Here is a 25770-nt window from a genome sequence, read left to right on the forward strand (position 1 = left end):
GATTTTATTTAACTTTTGCCATATACAGCCAATCTGAACGCATGATAAAATATATGAATTTAACTTAAAGCACATCCATTTAAGCAGCATTTTATGCAGTATAAAAAATAACTTCCAGATGGTCAAAGACGGTTAATAGATAGTGTTTAAAGATATGGAAGTAGAGTGGATTATCTCTGTTACAGCCACCAAATTAAAAAACATAGAGCTAACAATACAATTCCAGTCAATCTCAGCCTAGTATTGATTACTGTTATTTCATAGGTCTTACAGCTCTGGTCTATACAGCGAGCTGGTCTCTATAAGGAGGCAGTGTTTTTTGTGCCTACCGAGCTGGGTAGCATCTTACACAGTGCACTGAAACAGGCAGGCAGTGCGAGTGTAAAGAGGAAAGCAGTCTGAGAGTTTCCTACTTATCACTTGTATTATTTAAGAGGTAGCGCTAATCCTCCCTGTATTAGGTGAGGGGGCCTCAGAAGAATTTATGCAGTAGTAAATGGGAACGGTTTCCAGGCAGAGTACATTTTCAACAATATTCAAAAGCAGTGGTTATTTTTGTTCTTGTGTTTACTATCAATGTGAACACATTTCTTTTAGTTAGGATTAATGACAATGGTAATTGCTTCCTAGTTGGGGATAGCTGTAACATCAAACACCCTACACGGGTGAACCAAGTGCATCACCGTTATCATCCTAACTGTAAATCAGTCTTGAGTGCTACATTTAGAAGTACTAAAACTTAATAGATTTAATGACAAACATTTGGTCAAAAAATTATTTCCAATGTCCAAATGAGTTTTGATTCCTGTGCTGGTGTCACTGCGTGATATGGATTCCACTTCTAAGTGGTGAAGTGTCAAGCATCTCTTAATGGCCACATTAACAGGAATGTGTGTGTGTGTGTGCTGGCTCAGTTTTAGACATTAACCTTGCAGAGGTGTGAATGGCACCAGTGACAGCAGCACACGTAGGCAAGAAAAAAGTAAAATGCAGGAAAAATAGAGGGGCACAATTTTTGGAAGGTATAGTAGATAGAAGAGAATTGTAGGTCTGGTGATTCCTTAAGTGGTAAATGAGTATAAGTAGAGTGTAAGTCTCAATAAGTAGATGTGCGATGTTTGAAATCTTGGTCCTGTTATTTCAAGTGCGATGAGTCTGGAATGTGTCATTCCAATGCTTTTGCTCTGTTTCGTTCCCTCCATTCCACACCATACTGACTCGGAGCCTGGCAGTGACATGCAGATGTATGTAGACACACAAGGTAATTGGAAACCAGGATCAGTGTCAGTTTAACACCAGGGAGATTGAAGGGTCTGTAGCTGGCAGCTTGGATGACTACTGGCAGCAGCATTCGTTTTCATGACTTGTGGCAGGAATCCCAGAATCTTGAGACCCATTGTTAGGTGCCTCGCTCTGCCAAGTTCAACTACTACCACATGTAATTTTTTCAAAACTAATGGCTATTGACTTTCTTGCATCGCCAGATCACCGTGTAATCCGAGGAGTATATTGTTATTTTTCAATGCCAATAATTGGGTCATTGAGAGGTGGCGCAGTGAGTGAATGTACTTTGTTTTTTGTGTCAACAAAAACACTGTTTTGCACAGTAGTTTTAAGCTGTGATTTCAGTATCCATTGAGGAACCCAGGAAACCCGACACAAAGTGAATTCCAATGTTCTCAACTCCAGATCCTCTTCATTCTCTAGGTATCATTAGTAAGTTGTGGTGGATGCACATGCTTGCCTATTTTTGTTTCAAATAGAAACATTAAAGTAAACCATTTGTCTTCTGCTTCTTCTTCTTATTACCATTTTCCCATTTGAGCGGAGTCTGCTGAAGGACTAGTTTCCAAATTGGACAGGTTTCCTTTTTACAGTCGGCTGCCTACCTGACATTAAACCACCTCCTTTTGCAACCTGGCTTGGGACCGGCATAGGAAGAGTTAAAAGTGAACACTTTGTCAGTCAACACAAAATCATAAGCTCTGCTCATTTCTTTATATATATATATATAGCTCAAATAACCATATTTAGCTTAAATAGCCAGCTGCCCAACGTTTTGATATGTTGTACAAATCTTTCTCAAGGGAGCATGTGTTTGAATAAAAACATTGGAGGTATTTATATATATATATAAATACTAGCTCTTCACAAAGTTATACTGCAAGGAATACTGGGAGGAATTGGGCTGGAAGACGACAGACATTTCAGTGTTATTGGGAGCACAGCTGTTAACCCCTCTTGCAAGGATTACTTGCAACTTTCTCCCTAGTTAGTATTTACAATGAATTACAATGCAGAATGATTACTTATAAGAATGAACAGTAAAGGAAATTGTAAAAATAAAAGGATGGCATTTGAGTTTCTAGCTGCATATTGAGTTTGAAAGCCGTTCAATGGCGTCTGAGGTCACCAGATGGATTCCATGTGTACCCGTTGCAACACCGTGTATTGGGGAGTGATCGGTGATGTGAGTGATGGATTGCACTTCACAACAGTCACAATTAGGAAACTCCATAATTCCACACTTCTGGAGGAGGTAGCTGCTCCTACCATGTGTTGTTCTAACAGGGTTCAGTGGAGTCCAGTGTCTTTGAGACAAGGCTAGTTCTTTCATTGGATCTTCAATAAGTGTCTTGTCAAGGACATCACAGGCTGACCACATATCTCGCCACTGGCTGTCGGTGTGTTTCCCGAGGCCTGGGTCCAGAAAGGTTTCCTTGACATTAGGTGGCTGGGTGGTGGCAATTTAATCGGTTTGACTTTGTCTCTCATTGACATCCATTAAAGAACACAGCCCAGACGCTTAAAAGCTTTCAGATACTGGACCCCCAGCTATCAACATCCAGATCGTCCTCGAATTTGGAGCTTGATGTGTACTACAGTGAAATAATGAAAAGCATGAGAGGTTAAAGTTCTTTAATACTATTTGTCTGTTTTTGTTCTTTCTCTCCAGGCAACTAAGTTCCTTGGAGAAGTGGATGGGTCAGTGATGCAGCAGCTCCTCAATACAGGAATGTTCAAACAGTAAGATTCTCATTTGGGAAATAGAATAGCATACAGAATTAAAACAAGATTTATATGGATTCAGAATAGGTAATAGCATTCTCTACAATAACAGTTAACCCTCACTTTAAAGTGTTACAGAACACCCTGACAGCTTTACAAGAAAGGCGTTATGTTACGTTTGCTGTGCCTTGTGTTGTCCATATCACAGTGTTATATTTTTAAACATAATCTATTGTAGATTCTTGCAAATTGTAATCAAGTTATGGGTCATAAATCAACTGGGCAATACATTTTGCAACATTTACTTGGGAGAGTTCGCCAGGAGAAAAATAAAAATCTTCTAAGGATCGCAGTGTATCCAGATCACTCTCTCTCCTGCTACAATGCTGGTTTTCTGTTCCCATAATACATCATTTCAATCAGAGCACCAGCATTGTTGCAGGAGGGAGCATCAGCTGGGTACATTGCGATGTGTAGAAGACAAATCTCTTTCTCCTGGTGAATGTTCCCAAATAAAAGTTGAAAATAAGTAATTCCCTTGTTTATTTCCCTATGATGTGTGAATTAAAAAAAAAATTAAAACAATCAGGATTATGTTGAATAAAAAGTTGCAGGCATATGGACAACTTGAGTTACAGCAAATGGAATGTGTTTCTTTTAAACTTTGCAGGGGGTTCTGTAACACTTTAAGGCCACCATTGTAAATGTTAACTCACAATCAAGGCCACTTATTGACAGCAACATAAAGCCATCTTCAATATTAAAACCATCCTAGTATTCAATATGAATCTACCATCAGCAATATATAACACATCAAACCACGGTTAAATGATCTCTTTAATAAGTACTGTTCACGATGATGGCAAACATAATAATTAAAAAACTCTTTAATGTAGAAGTGTAACTCTAGTGTTTTACTCATTTGAACCTTGTGGGCCAATTGGATATTGAAAATGGTTCGTGAAAATAGATTGGAAAGGCTTAAGTGAAACAAGCGTCAATGTATTAATTATGAATGATTATTGATATTTACACATGGAAAGAGATTACCAGGATTCTGCTCTTGACTTTGCATGAACCCTTTTGTCTCTGTTACCTGTCGCCACAGAGTGACGCTATACGATTACCAGGCGATGTGTAAGATAGGCTACCACCACCACAGCGGAGCCAGACCCCTGCTCAGCGTACGTCTTCTCTTCTCTCCCCAATACAACCCTAATCCATTCCTGAACTGGCACTGACTGCTCCAGATACACTGCTAGGCTTATTTGTTACACTTCACATGCAGTCAGTACTGTTAGAGGACACAGGTGCCCTATTTAAAAGAAGGAACTAGTGATTTGCTAACAGGATTGGTGCAATTTGCAAATTATATTATATACTGTTTGGAAATGGTGTCAAGCTGTTGTCATTGCTGTCCTCCAAGAATATGAATAACCATGGGTAGCCTTTGAATGGTTTATTAATTATGGTTAGCTTTTGAATTATTCTTCATACAGCTTGCAATATACAAGCCAGTTTACAAAATGTTAAGGACTGTTTTAAAGAAAGCTTTGTTAAAGACTGATGATGAATCAGTTCATAAGAATCTATTTCCCCACTTCCACTTATCTCTGAGGTTAGATACAGGGTTAGACCAGACACATTTTTTTCTACTACTTTTTTCAAAAAATATTTTTGGTTTGTTATTCTAATGTTTTTATTAATTATATAAATGAATGTTGTAAAAAATATAATAAAAAAAAACCTAACAAAAAATCTTTAAATACTATTATTCTTTACCTTGTCATCCACTTAAAAATCTAGCATACTAGTAAAATACAAGTCCATCCATCACAGTACAGATCAATAAAATAGACCGTTGTGGCTACTTATTTATGTCAGGTAATGTGTCAAATTTTACAGTTGCATCGCTGAAGTCTGTGGAAACGCTTGTTATAATTGGCATCAGTAAATACTGCCAGCAAGTTTCACAATCCCACTTCAGCTCTGCTTTGTGTAAGGAGCTCCCTAGAGTATTTAAAAACTACCCGACTGAAATCCAGCGTCTCACTCACAGCTCTTGTTTTCTTCCCTCTCAACAGCCTTTCTATGGTCTACTGGTGGCTCTCAAGTGGTTCCTCAGCAATGTATTCCTGTAAGTGTGAAAATGCAGAGTGACATGTGTGCTTAGGTTCCTACAGTATAGTCACTTTGCTTTACAGCCAGTACTTGGTTTCAATTCATATCATCTCCTTTTCATTTAGAAAAGGTATTGTGGTCATTTTACAAACTGTTTTTCAAAGCTTTAACCTTATTGTGGCAGATTGTGTTTTTTATCGACCGGTTTACTATCAAAATATACTCAGGGTACATTTTAGTGTATCGAAGCTTACCCTGGTTTAGACTAAGTTATCATTTGGTACCCGAGGATGTTACAAATGTCCTCGGCTTTTCAAATTTCACAAGAAATAGCAGTAGTATTCCTCAGCTAATTGTTTATTATCTCAAACCTGAAAAGATGCCCTTCTTTCAGGTTTGCTTCCAAACAGCTTTTAAAACACTCAATGCGGAAGTTAATTGTCATTGATTGGTAGTGAATTGTAAAGGTGAGGGAAGGACAGCTTTTCTTGTTTTGAAATCAACACATTAAAGAATGCATGTATTTTCAAAGGCAATTCCGAATCCGAGTATCAGCACACCCCTAATGATATTGTTTTACTGTTCTGTTTTAGGTTTCTGATGGAGTTTAATTTCTGTGGGTTTTGGCATTCAGACAGCATTGTGGATGGTGAGGAAACGGTCCTTTTATATCAGTGTCAACACCATGATCAAAATCCAGACCTTGCAAACATACAGATGTTGTTAAGCCAATAAATAGACACATTAAAAAAGATTTTTAGATGCAGGTGACCATTTATTTTCAAAAGACAGACATCACAACTTAGGAAGGGTACCGGACAGGTTGTGGAATCATGGGAGAGTCATGTGATTACCCATAGAAGACATAGCGATTGCTTGTTTGCAACTAATGCTTTGGGGGTTCCAAAGAACTACATCTCCCAACAGCCTTTAGAACTTCCACCAATGGCTGTGTCTCCCTTGAGTCTCGTGACTACATGGCTGTTTCAGGATTCCATAAATCCAGGAATAAGAACTACAAGCTAAAGATACTAGGCTAAAAACACAACCTCATACAATAAACACACACTAGGGAGTGTGCTTCTTTATTTACTGTGAATGTTAGGCAATCATATTGAACAGTATTTGATTGAAACCTATTTGTTAGCTTTTAGTCCTTCAAATCAGTTTCAAAACTTCTGGTCGTATGTTTAGATTTGAATAGCTCTCCTCAAATGAGCTTCCTGGTCTTGTGAGGTGCCTTCAGGAAACTAAATTTGCTGTTTGACATTATTTCAAAGAAGGCATAACATTTCATGATGTGTGATATGACTGGGAATGACACATAGCTCATCGCCCTGTCAGCCATAAACATACATCCCATAATGTCAGCCTCCCCTGGTAACCAGCCAGGACACATCATTCTGTCACCCTCACCGTCCCCTCAGTGAAGGATCTCATCACCACTGTTAGCAAGGGACACAGGCAAGGGTTTTCAAAAAGATATGCGCAGGCAATCACATTGTGTTTCTATAGGCTTGAACAGGCATTTAAAGATCAAGACCGATGCTTCATCATACTGTTTCCCTTTCTTGGATATTGGCAATCAAGTTCACCTTACATTCTTGTGGCTTCAGTTGCCATAGTGACAATTCCAAACCACTTCAGTGAGCTTTACTATTATAATCTGAGCAACTTTGTACAGGTATTAAAAATCATTGTTATCTTAACTAATGGATTCTTCCTCTTATGTAGATTCACTTCGTGTAACAATTTAATTCAACGTATTTTCATGCAGTTGTCAACTCCGTAATTCTAGTACCATGCTTAGAGCCTTAAGAGGAAAAAGGAGAAACTTGGGATCTAACAGTTAATAAAGGAAAGTTCACTGCGTGCTTATTAACGAACCTGGTATTCCTTAGAATCTGCAAGTCTTCCTGGAGATCTGAACAAGCTGTAACTTTACACCACGTCTTCCTGTAGACTTGTACAAGCTGTAAACTTTTAAACTTTACACCTCGTCTTCCTGGAGACCTGTGCAAGCTGTAAACTGTACACCACGTCTTCATGGAGACCTGCACAAGCTGTAAACTTTACATCACGTCTTCCTGGAGACCTGTGCAAGCTGTAAACTTTACACCATGTCTTCATGGAGACCTGTGCAAGCTGTAAACTTTACACCATGTCTTCATGGAGACCTGTACAAGCTGTAAACTTTACACCACGCCTTCATGCTGGCCTGTGCAAGCTGTAAACTTTACACTAACAGGTTCTGCACTGAAGGAGAAACTCGATCTATAACTTTATTCCTTCCTTTTATTCCCATTTTTTTCTCCCTCCATTGCTCGTGACAAATCCTCACCATTGCCATCTTCATTCCAACCATTGTGACACATGTTCCTTGGTCATGTGACTCACCAACCATCAATCACTCTGTGGCTGACCCCATACAGCCAAGTCTGTCTTCCATGCATGTAAGTATATGACATCCAGCATCCTGGAACATTGGCATATTAATGCGTTCAAAAGGATAGGGCTTCGCTGAACCACAGTGCTGAACCATATATTTACAGGCTGTGTGTCCCACTGTTTAATTGTGTGTTTAAAGATATAGGCTTGGTCCCATAATAAGAACAATAAGGGTCTAGTTTTCATAGTTTTTCTTAAGTATTTAAAATCTTGATATTGATTTATATATATATATATATATATATATATATATATATATACACACATATATATATATATATATATATATATATATATATATATATATATATATATATATATATATATATATATATATATATATATATTATGAAGTGTTTTAAAGTATTGTGTGTGTTTTGAGACATTATCTTGGCATGATTTGATAAACTCTGAAATGCCTGTAAAAGTAAAAGAAAAATTATTGTTTGATCCATTTACAATGCCACCTGTGTCGTCTGCTTCATTATAAAAATCAATGGCTAGTGTATTTTTGTTAAACAGTCGTCTTTATACTCTCGATACTAAATTGCACTGAAGGTTTTTCTTTTTACACATGCGTCCCATTATTCCAAGATAGTATCCCAAAAAATTATACAAAAAAAGTCAAACAATGCAGGGGCTGAAATACCCCTCTTATATTCAAAGTAACAGGCTCTACTCTTTAAAACATTATGTACTTGACTTAGTTTACTCTGATAAAATCCCCATACTTTCCCGACCCTGGGTACTCACCTACAGCAGGACCTGACCATGCTACAATAATAGCCTTGGATTAGAACATATATCCCTGTACTTTATTTATTTATTTATTTATTTACTTATTACTTCTAATAATAAACTGGAGATAAAAATCAGATGGTTTGCAAGTTTTTTTTATTACTATTGCTCTGACAATAGGTCAAACTTAACAGGTTAATCAATCATATCAATTGATAAAACAATGAATACCTAAGCTAAAGTACATTACTAACGTATTTAAGTTAAATAAAACAAACTGCTTTCACTTTCCTGTTCCAGTCACTTTCTGTCCAATTCCCAGCTAAATCTAACAAAAGTATAAAGATTTGCAATGCTGTTATATCATAAAATGATATGCAAAACTGTAATATGCAGGTATAATAGGCTGTTAAGGCTTAAATTTCCCCAACTGAATTAACTATAAAGAGTAGTTAAATTTATACATTTTTTTTCTTGTGTTTTTCAGGCAAAAAACAGTATAAACATAGACATTGTGTTTAATGTTTAAATCCCTACCACTGTAGTTTCTACACGATAAACAAAGAGGCAAAAATTGCAATAAAACAAAACGTTGACACTTCCGAGTAATGTACCTGCACCTGTATCCCCCGATTGTGATGTACTTGTCAAATCTGAAGCAGCACTTTGTTGATCCTGTTTTTCATGTTAATCCCGACTGTCCCACACATCACATGCCATTTTAGAAACTGTCGCACAAATTCTATCAAGGTGGTAAACCAGTGCAAGGCAAAACACTTTATGATAATTATTCTAATATTTATCAACTATGTCATTTATGGCAGACACTGATGTGGATTTTTGCCTTCAAATGAATGTGCAGCAATAGTTCCACCGCACTAGTGAAGAACATAATATTACTGCATGCCGCTGTTTTCACGTCTCAGTGCTAGTCTTCTCTCATTGATCAACCATTGAGCACTGACACAAAGCAAAATGAGCGGAAATGAAAGCTCAGCCAGCTGTACCCCTTCAGTCGGGAGGTTTCAGCTAAACCACCCTTTACAATATCGCTTACTGAATGGAACTACAATTGCAATGAAAGCAGAATAATCTGATTAACACATATTTTCCTGTGTATTTAATATATAATTTTTCACAACAGTCTGGGGCTAACTGCGGATTTAAGACAGAATACCAAACATAGGCTTAATTCTTAAAACTTAATTGCATGTCTTGGGATGCACATAATTAAAAGGCAGTATTTAGGAATCTCTTTGGAAACACTGGCTTTCACTTTCTTTATACAATATAAAATAGTCTGCACTGTAAATGTTTATCACGTTACCATTTACTTCCCATCTCTGCATAATTATGTGTGCCATTTAAAATGTTCAATATCAAAAACTTTACCTCAAGATAAAACTATAATATCTAACAATGATATGCTTAATAAAGCCAGCATAGTTATCCAAAGGAACTTTCTGTCGCTTTGCACTTTCTGTAGACTCTTGTGTTTTCTGCCTTCGTTTTTGTTTTGAAAATAAGAAACGTATACATTTCAAACACCGACTACATATTCAACCAGCCACTATTGCTGTTACTAAAATGCAGCCGTGATAATAAATAAAACAAAAAAAGTCAAAGTATGAGTGTTGTGATTACTATTTATGTTTACTGGAACATTTATACTTCTGGAAAAAAAGCAGAAACATTGATACAACAAGCTGAAACAGCAAAAACCATGCGGAGCACAGAGCGCTCTAGGCACAACCGCCAGAAGCCTGCTTTTCCTATATAAAAGCCACTCAATCGAAATCGCACATGCGTACAGGTGGAAAATGTGGACGTGATAAGCAAAGATTACATAATTATACACAGTGTTTTAGGGAATATATAATACCGTTAAAACATCGTTATTTTCTTTTACTTAATTTTTTATTTGTGCATTTCCAAGTCATGGTGCGTAGCCCCTATGACCTTTAGATCTAGACAATACTGAGACCTGATAATCAGTATCTCTTTTTAAAACAAGGACATTTCAGAAACAAACCAGTCCATTCTAAGTTGGCCCCACTGTCTGGAAAGAGACTAACTGTGTCTCCTCCTTCACCCCTCTCCAAGCTCACAAGCACAAGAAACACGACATGCTGCAGCCGTGCGACACGGAGTATCCAGCCTTCGTGTACGAGCCCTCCGTCAAAGAGACCAACAGCCTGATCGAGTGCGGGACCTGCCAAAAGTAAGAGCGCCTGCCCCAGTGTCAGAGCCGCACCACAGCATGCAGTCTAGCAGGTTTAATAGATTTGCATTTTCATTTCCACAGTGTAGGGGACCACCCTTTAATAAAACAGAGCAGCTTCATGCAGTGGTTCTCAAACAATGTTTGGAATTGTTTTATAGACTAGAATCCCTTCAGGGTGTCCTGTACATTAGTTGGCCAAAATATTAGGAGTTCATTTTTTGGGGGTCGAACAGAATAGCAGCATTGCCATCTTCTGGTAATATTGTGGTACTACAACAAAAAACTGCGTTTACTGGGGTTTTTACCAGGTGTCATTCCTGTTATTTAGTTTCCAGTTCTGTCTTGAATCGTTTTTTTTTGTTTTTGTTTTTGTTTTGTTTTTTAGTTATTATTAGGTTTTTTTCTTACATCCTTGAAACTTATTTTTAAAAAGCCAATCTTACAGACACTTTACATCATTGATAATCAAGTCGGTCACACCTTCAGCAAAACTTTTAACTGACAATATGTAACAGGGCAGAGACTGGGCCAAAACCGTTGACCCTGCACACGAGCATTTTAACCACAATGCAAAAGAACAAGGCTTGTCTTTATTCACGGTTATAGAGCTTTTAAAGTCGTCTCATCTCACCGACAGGGGGTGTATCTGTAACGGCAGTGCATCACGCAACATTGCCTGTTACAAATACAATGCAACACAATTTGGTTTCGTATAGTCCCTTTCGTACGTATAATCATCCATCCCATAGTGCTGCACAGAATAAAAAAAAAAACAGAACAAAACGTTTTTAAATTAACAACTTGTTGCCTTAAAGAACGCAATCAGCTTAACATAACAGCCTATCATAATTCCCATTATAAAAATAAAAGGAAAACATTACTGTAATAAGGAGATGGCTGATTAGTTTCCCTCTTAGCCATTGTGAGAACTATTAATCATAAAGAAAGCCATGATTGTTTCGTTGGTGTTTACACAGATTCCTGTTGGGTGCTCTAGGAATCAACTTGGGGCAATGGCACCTGTTTTTCAAAACCCTGATTTAAGATTGTAGGAAAAGTTAAGTAAGTGAAACCAAGGTTGCACAATGAAAAGCAAAGTTCAGACAGCAGCGCTTCACTAAGCCCGCAGAGAACCTCACTGAAGCAGCCTGTGAACACCCCACGGAAGCACTGCTCGTCTGAGACTCAGTTAATCAACCTGAGGGTATAATGATCCCCCAGCTGTACACAGAGTAATAAGGAGGTGTGGCAAAGTGGTTAGTAGTGCGCAGGTGTAGAGGTGATGCAGTGCTCAAACAACGACAGTATCAGTGTTCATAGTCCAAACAGTTCTTTTAATTGTTGTCACAATTTTTGGCACCGTCAAATAATAATGCTGGCAACTACACAGCAAAGTGTAATTGTACAGCTAAGTAAAACAGGGTTTCAGTCCTGAAACAATAATACAAGCACGGCTCTGCTTCCTTTCTCGCGGTGCTCCACTGCAGGTGGTGAATACACAATTATTGGTGACTAGTGCAATGTTTGGAATCCTGGTTTAATGCTGACTGGAACGGTTGTTATTTGTCTACTCAATACAAATAAACAGTGGTTAACAAAACAAATACAAACACTCACGTTTTCTTTTTTACTCCTTCCTGGTCCTTTCGTAAAACCGTAACAAAGGAACAAATTGCATCATCACATGCCCTAAAAAGTAAAATACCCTTAAGGCATGTTTATACTGAAGCAATTTCTCGTGTCTGTTGCGGCAATATGTATTTTTCTAAAACAAATGATAGGAACTCACGTTTTATTTGTACATTGTACTTGAGGGTACATTCATTTTAATAAGCAATGCATGCGTCTCGCATGTGACGTTTAGTTTACTCCCCCAGTGCTGAGATTGCCGTTTTTCATGTCAAATTTGGCATGTGTTGAAAGGATCTAGTGGGATTATATTGTCTTTGGTGGGCACCAACATAAACAACAGGAAATCAACATGCCTGCATTTCAACAATAATAATAATTTTAAAAAACGGCTTCCTATGTGAATTCTGTAATAATTTCTGTGATCGCAGAATTGGGGAATCCTGGTAGGATTAGTGATTCAACCTGTTTGTTTATGATTAAACAATAGTGTAGTCTTGGATGTAAAGATGTACGCAAAATAAAATAAAGTAGGCGAGTAGAACACGTTCTTATTACGTACTGTTTCAAATATGTTAACATTCTGACAATTAAGTATAGTTCAATATTGAACAGTTGATTTGGTACAGTGGCTCTCAAAAGTATTCACCCCCTTGGACTTTTCCACATTTTATTGTGTTACAACATGGAATCAAAATTGATTTAATTAGGAGTTTTTGCCACTGATCAACACAAAAAAAGTCCATAATGTCAAAGTGAAAAATAAAATCTACAAATAGTTCTAAATTAATTACAAATACAATACAGAAAATAATTGATTGCATAAGTATTCACCCCCTTGAGTCAATATTTGGTAGAGGCACCTTTGTCAGCAATTACAGCCATGAGTCTATTTGGATAAGTCGCTACAAGCTTTGCACATCTGGACACTGCAGTTTTTGCTCATTCTTCTTTGCAAAATTGCTCAAGCTCCGTCAAGTTGGATGGGGAGCTTTGATGAACAGCAATTTTCAACTCTTTCTACATATTCTGAATTGGATTGAGGTCTGGGCTTTGACTGGGCCACTCCTGGACATTGACCTTTTTGTTTATAAGCCACTCCAGTGTGGCTTTGGCTGTATGTTTGGGGTCATTGTCCTGCTGGAAAATGAATCTTCTCCCAAGTCCCAGGTCTCTTGCAGACTTCAGCAGGTTTTCCTCCAGGATTTTGCTGTACTTTGCTATATCCATTTTTCCCAATATCTTCACGAGCTTTCCAGGCCCTGACGCAGAGAAGCATCCCCATAGCATGATGCTGCCACCACCATGCTTCACGGTAGGGATGGTGTTCTCAGGATGATGTGCGGTGTTAGGCTTGTGCCAAACATAGCACTTAACATTGAGGCCAAAAAGCTCTATTTTGGTCTCATCAGACCATAGAATCTTCTTCCACTTGGTCTCAGAGTCTCCCATATGCCTTCTGGCAAACTCTAGCCGAGATCTGATGTGAGTTTTTTTCCAGGCAATGGCTTTCTTTTTGCCACTCTCCCATAAAGGCCAGTTTTGTAAAGCACCCGGGCTATTGTTGCCATATGCACAGTGTGTCCCAGCTCAGCCGTGGAAGACACAGGCCTCTTGGTGGCCTCCCTGACTAGTGCTCTTCTCGCGGATACTCAGTTTTTGAGGACGGCCTGTTGTAGACAGATTCACAGTTGTGCCATATTCTCTCCATTTCTTAATAATGGACTTTACTTTGCTCCGGGGGATAGTCAATGCCTTGGAAATGTTCTTATATCCTACCCGTGATTGGTGCTTTTGAAGAACTTTATTCTGGATTTGCTTTAAATGTTCTTTCGTCTTCATGATGTAGTTTTTGTTAGGACATGCACTAACCAACAGTGGGACCTCCCAGAGACAGGTATATTTAACCTGAAATCATGTGAAACACCTTAATTGCACACAGGTGGACTCCATTCAACTAATTATGTGACTAATTATGGTGTGTCATAGCAAAGGGGGTGAATACTTATGCAATCAATTATTTTCTGTTTTATATTTGTAATTAATATAGAACAATTTGTAGATTTTATTTTTCACTTTGTAACACAATAAAATGTGGAAAAGTTCAAGGCGGGTGAATACTTTTGAGAGCCACTGAGGATTAGCGTTAGCCTTGATTGTGGAAATGCTGCCACGTTCTGCATACTGGAGGAAAGCTGGAGTATTGGAAGCTCTGGAGAAGTGCAGTTGCAGATTTAAATAGTAAACTAAAGCAACTTTTGCATGCTGCAGTGAGCCGATATGAAGAGGGAGCGGAGATCTGTTATAGTGAGGTGCGAATAACAGTAGAGGGCGAGATCTGCTGACAGTGCGGAGGTCTGAGGAAGTAAACGATGGAGTGCTGTCAGTAGTGAGCAGTGGCCTGCTGTAGAGTGGCTATATTTATCCTGAGAGTGAGATGATGATGGGGGTGCTGAGCCATGAATAGGATTGACAGAAGAGATGTGACGGGACAGGTGGAGGGGAGAAGAAGGAGGCAGCGGGATGCAAAAGCTGTAGGAAGCTGTTCTGGGGCACGGAGATGAAGAATGGGCTATAGAATCACAATGAAATGAGCCTGATGAAAATCTGATTTAATATAATCTGAAAAAATGATGACAAACTCTGAGGGTGAGACTTTTTAGAAGCCGTGGATTGCTAGACTTAAGGGTGACGAAGAGGTCGCGGCAATCCACTACCCGATGGCCGAGGTATTCGGAGACTGCAATGAGGATGGATACGAGATTGACCTACTTACCCTAGGTGGCAGAGATGAGAGGAGATGAAGTGGCATCTGAAGAAAGTAGAAGGCTGGTAAGATGAGGAAGCGGAGGCAGCTGTGGCCAAGTTGTACTGTGGAGCCTCGGAATCGGTTGCTGGGAGAACGGGGCCTGAGGTGGGGGGTGAGGGTGAGGCTGGAATGGAGGCGGGTCCGTGTCCGAGCTGAGCCTCGATGGATTGGAGACGGGAGGAGAGAGATGAAACAGGATCTGTGAGAGGCTGCAGAAGGCCTTTGATGTCTGAAAATATCTCTGTGGAGCATGGATAGGCTGGCTGCATATTTTGAACAGGAGAAACGCTGCTTTTCTGTCAGTACATGCTGGTATGGATATTCCAAGATTGAGTAATGATTTAAGTAACTTGTTGGTTAGCCAGTCTTTTGAAGAAGAGGCAGCTTGGAGATGAATTAGACAGAGCAGATCTCTTACCACGGCGGGGTTGAAGAATGGCTGCTGTTGGAACTGGAGCAGAGGAGACATCTGGAAACTATGAATGACCCGGGCTGTCTCTGAAATCCCGTGGAGGAGAGGTACTGGTCGGAATATCCAAGCTTGATAGAATGAAATAGCTGCTAGTGGGATAGCGGTAGGTGGTAGCTCTCACTCCCCCTTTTTTTAAATAGCTTTGCTGAGAGATTTTTTTTTTTTAAAGTAGATGCACAGACTATGAATACACTTGTAGCATACCGAACAACAAAAACGCTAGAGGGCGGAAGAGGAAACAGGGGACTTCTATAGAAGTGGGAGAGTGATTGACAGGGAGATTAGAGATAGGGGAAGGATAGACGCGACTCTCCAGCGCCCCCTGAAACTCAACCTAAAGGTTTACACAAAAAAGTGTTATCCTTCTTAAAGTAGTACGTAGCTTGTAATAAAAGTACTAATGTTCTCTTCAGTACATCACAAGGATGACTGAATCAGATGATTGTGTGGGAGATTTGGCTACAAACACTTAAAATGAGCACTGGTTTTCAAAAGAAGAGATAAATGCACAACTTGATGGAACTGTGCGAGATGCTAATGTGTATTCCACAATAATAGAAAAGTTAATGACATGCTATGTTCTGCATAATAAAAAGCAAGAGATGGCTACATTCTATCTGTATGTCTTTCAATCTTTTCATTAGTCTATTGTGATATTCAGAAAGTATAGTGAAAAATATCATGCATACCACGGCAGGTACCAAAGGCATCAGTGTTTTTAGTCACATTACGTGAATGCACAAAGGCGCCTTAAAAGCGTAAATGTGAACGGGGTTGCAGACCTAAATATGGGGCCCTGTAGTGGAACGGGGTCTGAGTTATGTGAAAAAAGTCCTGCTGTGTACGTTGTCTACCACTAGAGGTCAGTGTTTCCCTGGGAATGAAGCACAACTGTTCTCCAAATGATTAGAGCCTGCGATCAGAGACCTGTCCAAACCTCAGTGCAGCTGCTCATGAGTTTAAATTATAGAAGTTTGTTATACATGGGTTCCCATGAATATGTCATCTCCTTTTTCCAGTCATCCTTTACAAGGTTAACCATCAAAATATGGTATAACAATTGCAGAGTTAATAAGGTGTATTCAACAACTCTTATCAGTTCCTTAATTGAATGATGCAATTCAATGCTGTGCTTTATGTCCCTTTTTAAAGCAGCACCAAAGATTGTTTGAAATATACCACTATGACCTTCCCATACACAATGCAATAAAATAGAATACAAGACAAGACAACAGGGGACCCCTTCGGGGCCGCGGGATGGTTCCAGGGGTTGCAGTACATACAGAAACATTCTCTCCCAGATGACCCTGACAGAGCGTTAACGAATATAACACTGACGTCAGCTTGTGCCTGTGCTAACAGTATGTTCACTTTTACAACAAAAGGGGGTGATTGTAAGGAGATCAAAATAGGCAACTAACGTTTGTGAACCCTTACGATACAATGCAATACAATACAATACAATACGGTTTTATATGGCGCCCAAAGGGCTGCACAGAGAGGAGAGAAAAAAATAAGTATAAGTAAGTAAGAAAGGGTTTTCGGCCAAGAGTATCTGTCTGACTAATAGATTTAGGGAGTGATTTCCACAATCTTGGAGTATAATGACAAAATGTTGCTCTGCAAACCAGCATTAGGAGATGACAGCGAACAAGCCGGGATGCATGATGCTGCTAGATCAGACATGTAACCAAGGGACCAGATCTTTTTGAGCTTTGTAAGAAAGAAACAAGATTTTACAGTAACATCAATTCTCTTCTTTACTGGCAAACAATGTAACGATGCATAAACTGAACGTCCTGCATAGTTTGAACATCCATGTACAGCGGCGCCAGGAAGGCCTGAAAACAGAGAAGAAATAAAAACACAATCAAAAGCTTCTTTCTGGGTCAGCACAGGTCGAATCAGCTTGAACTTAGTGAATATGCAGTCTCGTCTTTGCTTTCTATGTTCCTTTTACTAAAATATAGGCGTTAATTAAAGACTGGAGTAAATACTTTGAAAATATGGCCCAATGTGTCTTACCAACAATAGAGAATTACACAAAACACACAAAATAGGAGATGACATAGTAATGCTAGGAAAGGTTGGATGTTCTAAAGTTTAACAACATTAACAAAGAGTTGTGAGAGTAACAATGAGGACTCCTCCACGATATTTATTATGAGATGCAGGGCCTCCACTCTCAATAGAGGAAGGCACAGCTTTTTATACACACTGTATGTGTGGCGTCTAATAGTACAATACCAGGGTGACCTCTTGAATTCTTAAGAAAAACTATACTGATTCCAGACTGCTTCCCAAAACCACTTCTGTATTTGTACACAGAGTTTATTTTTGTTTCAAGTAAACATCTTTTATCCAGCTCGCACTGTAAAGGTAAAGCTTGTGTGGAAGACAAACCGAGGATCTCGTAAGCTGCAAAGAATGAGCGCTGGAGAGTTTCTGTTCTGGAAGCAGCTGTTGTTTTTTTTTTTTGGTGTGGAATTTGTTTGGCTGGGCTGTCTTGCTCCATCAGACTGCACACACCCTCAGATAGACACACAGCACCCAGCAGGGAGCAGGCACACACACACACACAGATAGACACACAGCACCCAGCAGGGAGCAGGCACACACACACACACACACAACTATCTGTGTGTGTGGGTAGTCCCAGTCCGTGTGGTGTGTGTCTATCTGTGTGTAGTGGGTCGTCACCCGTCAGTGGGTGGCACACAGCACACACATCTGTGTGTCGTGGGTCGTCCCTCCGTGTGGGTGTAGAGTCTATCTGTGTGTTGTGGGTCGTCCACACAACACCCAGCAGGGAGCAGTGTGCACGTCTACACTGTCTAGTTGACAGTCAACACTCGTCCGTGGAGCAGGCACACACACACACACACACACACAGATAGACAGACAACACCCAACAGGGAGCAGACACACACACACACACACACACACAGATAGACACACAGCACCCAACAGGGAGCAGGCACACACACACACACACAGATAGACTGCGTTAACTCTGCGCACACTACCATTCCAGCACTGACTACAAACAGGCAACAATGGGAAACGTGGGTACCATGCAGCTTGTCCGTCGACTTGTGGATGTGAATGATGCAGCAACAAGCAACTCCGACATAGGCAAAGATATGCTGAAAGAGTGTACCAGCCTCGGCACACATATGAGTAGCTCAGCAATAAGCAAATCGTGTCCAGGTATCATCTATGTCACATGCTGCATGATGACCTGGCCAGAATAAACCTGCGCAGTCATGCCTTGTCTGAGCAATTGGTAGTATCTGTCTGTACGTATATCCTTCTACCAGGACAGCCGTGTCCCGCCACCTCGACCGCTTCATAACCACGTTGCTGCGATGTGCTGAGGAACATATTAAATTCCCCATTACCAGAGCAAACAGTGAGGAAATAATGCAGGGTTTTTTATGAGGTTGCGCACCTGCCGCTCGTTGTAGGTGCAATTGACTGCACTCATATTGCTATCCGGGCACCTGTTCCAGTTGTCCTGTTCTATCAGGATTCCAGTTGTATTCAGAATAGTGGGAAATTTGAATAGCTATTCCATGCCATTTAAACAGGGTATTCCGAATGAATCTGTCCGTATTCTGGATACCAGTATTCCGAAAACGTGATACCGAATACCCACTTAGTATTAGGATACTATCGGAATACTAGCCCTTCTAGACACCTTATTCAGAAAAACAGTTTTTTTTTCTAAACACACAAGTTGTCATTTTATAATCTATAATATATAAGACGATGACTTTTGTGCCCAACAAAGCCTTTGCAAAAACTCTGCACAAATATATTAGTACGTGTGTGACCCCAAACTGATTGCCGACTATGTAATATCCTTCCTATTTTTTTTTTTTTGGTTTGTTTTTTAGTAGATCAACAGTCAATACCAGGATATATATATATATATATATATATATATATATATATATATATATATATATATATATATATATATATATATATATATATATATATATGTGTGTGTCTCACTCGTAAAAGAGGTTTTAATCTCAATTTGACTACAAGGATAATAAATAAATTTATATATATATATATATATATATATATATATATATATATATATATATATATATATATATATAAAATATATTTATTATCCTTGTAGTCAAATTGAGATTAAAACCTCTTTTACGAGTGAGACCTAGCCAAGCAGGCAGCAGCAAGTCAATCAGACAACAAGAACAAGTACACACTAAAAGACAATTAAGACACAGGCAAATCACATTTAAAACAATAATCAAAATACACAAAAGTAGTCAACTATTTAAAACAATTACAACTCTCAGGTCACGAAATCATGCAGGTTACTCTTAAATTGCAATAAAGATATCTGGGTCTGCAGCTTCAGTTTGGACTGGAACTCATTCCAGGACCATGGGGAATAATAAGCAAAGGATCCTTTACCAGTCTCAGTATGTGCATTTAGGATTTTAAAATGCAAAAAGGAATGAGATCTGAGGCTATGGTTACTATGGGAAGCTATAAGGTATTCATTTAAATAAGTATATTCATACTATATACCAGATTATACCAGTGCTTCAACCTGCGTAAAGCCAAAGAAGTCCAGCCTACCAAATCGCATAATTTTGTACCTCAATGCTGCATGATATAGCTAGTCCAGTTTACCTAAAGTTGATGGTGATGCAAACCTATATACTGCATCGCCATAGTCAATTTTTGGCAAAAACATACAATCAATAAGCCTCTTTTTTTATTTACAAAACATATAGCGTATTCCCATGCCCAACAGATGAGTGTGGAAACATGCACTCACCTCTGTCCAGCACACTGCCTTCCTTCTGTTTCTTTAATGTGGTCCTATTAGCATATGGTAATGCATCTGTAATTAAAAACCTTTGAGATGCAAATGTATTCTAGGTGGACATTCAGTATGCACATAGCGCAATCAAATTCGTCTGAATATACCAATATCTGCGCGATAATTGTGATGCGGTAGTTCCAATAACTATGCACCGCTAGTTCCAGTAGCTGTGCACCACTAGTTCCAATAACTGCGCATCGCTGGCTCAAATAGTGTTGGAGTAACAGTCCACTCTGGAGTTGGGTACAATAGTACAAACGTACAATAGTACAGAACCCCAACCCCCCCTCCCCATCCCATCTGCACACACCGGATGGGTGGATCAGTTATGTGTTTTATCACTGAGTATTGTATTGATGTGATGGACAGCGGTAGTGTGTTACATATATAGTTATATGTGCTCTTCACTGCTCCACAGGCATATCAGCATCCAACGTGTACCATCAAAGTATAGAAATGAAAATTGAGAGAAGGATGAAGAGGGGAGGGGGGTCCTGCCTGTCTTTGCTGTGTGTTGTCACACATCTGTAAATTAATTGTATAAATACATCATACACCCATCTTGGGGCCTGTTGCTTTATTAATCTATTCCATAGATTGCTGCGTATTATGGGTGTAGGGGTGGGCAGCTGCAGTTCGGAGAGTCAATCACCGTCAGGGCACTCTTGCTGTGAAAGGCATGCTTACGTTTTCCTAAAGCCACATCGGTGATACGATCAACCAATCAAAGACATGTATTTTCTCTGCTGCAGTCCAATCATAAGTTAGCTGAGGCGGGACAAACAGTTCTGTTAACTGTAATTTCTGGCCGTATGCAGCTGTCCAGTCTGCTGAATGTCGATGTTGCTAATTGTACAGAGACTGTTCCTTTACTGAGAAATCATAGTAGGCTACAATTAACATTTTAGGGGCATATTTAGAATTAATTATTATTCTTACAGAAAAAAAAAAAATGTCATAACGAAAAAAATCCATTCCGGCGACACTCAAAACCTTACAAACTGGGCTTAATCATGATGTTCAACTGTGTGAGTAGAATGAATAACAACACATTTCTATGTATTGTATATATAGAAATGCTTGATTGCTGTTTACTTTGCAGGTGAATGAACTCGTTACATTTACAGATCAGAGAGTGCGCTACCACAGTAGACTTTGTCATGGCATGACTTATATTAAAATAAAAAAAAAAATAGAAAAAAAAATAAACAAAAAAAAACCAGACAGTATCCAAAGCCTTTTTTTACTTCAAAAAAATACAGCTATGTTGGATCAGCTGGCCTTTAAAGAAACCTATATAGTATTTACACCAATGATAGCAGCTTGTCAGGGTAATGCCATTACTAATGGTGACTGTGCATTCTAGCTTGGCTGTTGTGTGCATTTGCTATATTGGCAGTGAATGCGCAGGCGGTTCTGCGAGGCACAAACAGATTTGCAAATTGCTAAAAAAACTGCTATATTCCAATGTCTCGCAACTGCTTTGTGCCGTTTTGGAATATCTCTAATTTTGTGCCAAAGCACAATTTTTTTGCGAGGCACAAATTTAGCGAGGGGATTGTGTGAAGATCAAAGATCGGCCCCTACATGTATACCTAATTCTGGAACAGCACTACTGATTGTGTGTAAACAGCTGTGACAGATTTTTTTTTATTTATTTATTTTTAAATAATCATGGTCCATACCTGCCATAGTGCTACATTCTCAAAGCTATTAATGGCAAGTCATCATCTGCAATATTCAGTAAAGTTACCTGTGGCAGGCTGGCGAGTGGATAGAGGCCCAGAGACAGACTTCAGTTCAAACAAATATACTTTTATTATAAATAAACACAAAATGAAAGGGCACAAGGGCCAAAACAAAGCAATTTAAACACAAAAAAGATAAAAAGCAAAACTTACAAAAAATAACAGTTTCCAGGCTGGGCGATGCCTTCACTGGATTCAAACTTTCTAAACAACCCCAAAAAAACCAACCTGCTTCCTCAGCTCCCTCTCTCCAAATGAGAAGCAGAGGCCTCCTTTTATATCAGGTGGCTGGGCGCTGATTGATCGTTAATCAACCTAATCAACTAATCAACCCCAGCCACCTGAACATAATAAACCCAGGCAGGTAGGGGAAGTTAACCCCATCCCTGCCAATTTAAAGGGCAGAGCTTTGCTCTGCCACATTACCAAATCAGAAATAAACAACTTTATTATAGGGACTTGTAAGCAGTCTTAAGTTTTAAGTATGGTGCTATTGACAGTTTGGATTAAGTAGCTTTGTCCTATGTTGTGAGTGAAACCACTAGTTTTCCATGTGTTTCTTCAATATGCAAATCTCTCAGCCTGACTGTTTCAGCACTGTTCAATATGAGAATCTCTCAGCCTGACTGTTTCAGCACAGTTCAATATGAAAGCCTCTCAGCCTGACTTTCTGCACAGTTCAATATGAAAGCCTCTCAGCCTGACAGTTTTAACACAGTTTATCTCGCACACGAACACAGGTTTGCACAGCTTTATCACTTCATCTCAAGCTGTTTGTCTGGCAGCGCCACCCTCCATATATAGACACGCTGTCCCTTTAAGAAGAGCCCCCCCCCCCCCCCCCCCCCCCCCCCCCCCCCCCCCCATCTTCCATTACAACATCTGTGTTTAAAAGGAGGACCCTGTGTTGATACTGGCAGGCGTGACCGACGTCCCAGCTTAGTAGGTAACTTTGTAATTCCCTTCTCCCCCTGAAAGTAAAAAGCTGAAAAATGCCAACAAGCCTGAACACCCAGGCCTTGGAAATATGCAGAACAATAACAAACAGGAAAGGAGGCTCACAGAGCCTGTCGCTCAGCCAGGATAAACCAGCCATCGGCTCCGGAAGAAAGCAGCACTAAAACCCCATTCCTCCGGTTCCTGCCTGTGTGCCCAAGCCTCTGTCTTTCATGTCTGCCTGGGAGTTCCCGGGATTAAAATTAGCCTTCACCCCCTTCCCTTGTTCCCTTTTTGTATAAACAGGAACATTCCTTGCTCTTCTTGCATGCCATCTATTTTTCCGACGGCCTGGAATGCTTACTAGAGCAGATTCCCTCCAGGGGAGAGAGATGGCTGTGTTAGCACCATCGCCCTAAAGAGGGATCTGAGGACAGTGCCCTGAGAAACGCTAGGAGATAAACACGCTGCTAAATCATTTCCCCTTTTAAGATTTATTTTTGACATGTCGGGCCCAATTCACAGAGCCGGGTTCATGTTGAATTATTAAGAATAGGTTGTTGGGTTTGAGGGATATATAGAGGATACACCATGAACTTGCCTAGAGTACTGTGAGGATAGTTGAATAGCACCCAAAGGGGTCGGTGGGTTGGTTATGGCCATCCTCATGAAGGAAATATCCATTGGAGTCTGAACGTTCATGGTGTATTCTGTTTATGTGACAAGTACAATGTTTGGAAAAATTTTTTGAATTTAAGATTAAATTAATTTTCAAAACATTAAATAAATTTGTAGATTCAACCTCAATTATGCATAGGGAGGCAGTTTGCGACCGTCTACAATCACACAGAGCATTACACGTATGTGTTGCTTCTCATTTCCAGTCGTGATTACTCACACCTGTTTTCTCCCAATTTGTGAACTGTGGTATTGCTTGGCATGTTGAAAAATATAGGGGTCTGACCAGCATTATCGATCTGTTCAACTGGTGCTGTTTGTTAGAAACGCTGAAATTGTAAAAGCTCCTCTTTGGATGATTAAAGATCGGACAGTAACACTTTGGTTCGTCCTTTCTTAGCTGTAAGTCATGTTGCTGCTTGTGTATTCGAGCAGTGATGTCTTTGTTCATCTTTTCTCGGCAGTCAGTCACGTTGCTGTTTGTGTACTTGGGTAGTCACGTCTTTTGTTGGTGATTTTAATACACGCATCACTATACTGTACTTGAATTTAAGATGCAGGCAGTTTTTGAGAAGCAAAAAATGATTTAAAAAGTATATCTTAAATTCGAAGGTATACGATATGTTTAAATTTGTATTTAACAGCTGGCGCACCGACACTAGAGAGGGAAAACTGGCAGGGACTGTGTCTCCTCATCTCGCTACAGAGAAATTCCACTGTAGTTTTCTTTTGCATAAAGCTAATATCCCTCCATTTCTGATTTACAGTCAGCATTAAACCCTGGAATACAATCTACAAACATGTGGGTCTAAAATCCTCACTGCCTTCAGAAACTTGTGAGCTTGTTAAATAAAACGTGGTTTTATTCTGCATTGATCAAGGTTGTAGTAACACAGTTTGTTTATTCTGCCATCTGTGCTGTGCTGTACTCTTATGCCAGTGCTAGGTATGTATTTATTAATTCTGCAACTTTATTATATGTTTGATCAATTCTAACATTACAGCTTTCAAAATAAGTTGCAGTGTGCAGCACACCAGATGGATATTGCTGCGTGCGATCTCTCAAAGAAATGCTTCTTGAGTTTATTGGTGCATCTATTTGTTCTAAAACAGCAAGTCTCGAGGTAAGTTTTTTCTTTAAACCCATCAACGTCTACAGTGGCAATAATTGTCCCTCGTAATTAGGGGGTGTTTTCTAATTAGCCAAACTTTTATGGGTTGGCTACTTAATTATACTTTTGATGAGTTTAGCTGGAGTGGCTACACGGACATCTGGAGGGTTAGTACTGAATTGCAGGTTAAAAATACAAGTGAGATATGCAGGGCCCTACCTATAAGATATTGTTGATATACGTCATGGCTATAGTGATAAGTCAGATCTAATTTAGAATTTTCAGCCGTGGCCGGAGATGTGTGTTACTGACATGCATGTTTTCATCATTGCCTTATAAACGCAAAAACAAATTTGAAAGACATTTCTTTCAATTCCCAAAGTGGGTTCCACCAGTTTGAAGGTTAAAGCTCTCCCTAATATTTAAATAGCATTCATATGTTCAGATTTAACTCTGCAGTAAAAAAAACATCTACAACATTAGGGACATCAGTGACAGCTGACAGAGTACCACCCTCCTGTTACTACCTGCTTGAGATTTTCTTATGGAACTTTACAGTTTCTAGAAAACAACTTATCCAATTGTGATGACATTTACTAAGGAAATTATTAAGTTAAAAGTTAATGAGAGACTATGGTGTGTATATGGAGGAGTCTGTCTGTCTATATGACGACAATAATTTTATCCAGGGCTGTCAATTAATCTGCGATTTAACACATTCATTTCTTTTTTTTTTTAGATTGTGTTTTTGAATACTCGTTCATGGCCCTCTGTCTTGACCCTCTCAGCATACCCTAATTCATTCCCTGCGGCACTATTTTCATATACTTGAGAGCAGCAAACGAAACCCGTTCGTTTCAACACAGTACTTTTTTTGTTTAGAAATTCAGGATTTCTGCAAGTCTGTGAATCAAAACTACATCATATCAGTACAATACAGGGCGTCCCACTTGAAAGTAGCCCTCTAAGTGTT

The 25770-nt window shown here is 39.4% G+C and overlaps 1 protein-coding gene across 1 annotated transcript in view; it reads left to right on the forward strand.

Annotated features, from left to right (window-relative positions):
• The window catches only part of LOC121319534 (voltage-dependent calcium channel subunit alpha-2/delta-4-like), a 152652-nt gene that overhangs the window by 118790 nt on the left and 8092 nt on the right, over positions 1-25770 (forward strand). The window contains exons 31-36 of the mRNA XM_041257058.1: positions 2957-3027; positions 4118-4193; positions 5094-5146; positions 5724-5779; positions 7563-7583; positions 10420-10537. Of these exons, the coding sequence (XP_041112992.1) occupies positions 2957-3027; positions 4118-4193; positions 5094-5146; positions 5724-5779; positions 7563-7583; positions 10420-10537 (395 nt within the window). The remainder of the gene's footprint in view (positions 1-2956; positions 3028-4117; positions 4194-5093; positions 5147-5723; positions 5780-7562; positions 7584-10419; positions 10538-25770) is intronic.

The sequence above is a fragment of the Polyodon spathula genome, chromosome 8, assembly GCF_017654505.1.
Source record: "Polyodon spathula isolate WHYD16114869_AA chromosome 8, ASM1765450v1, whole genome shotgun sequence".
NCBI lineage: Eukaryota > Metazoa > Chordata > Actinopteri > Acipenseriformes > Polyodontidae > Polyodon > Polyodon spathula.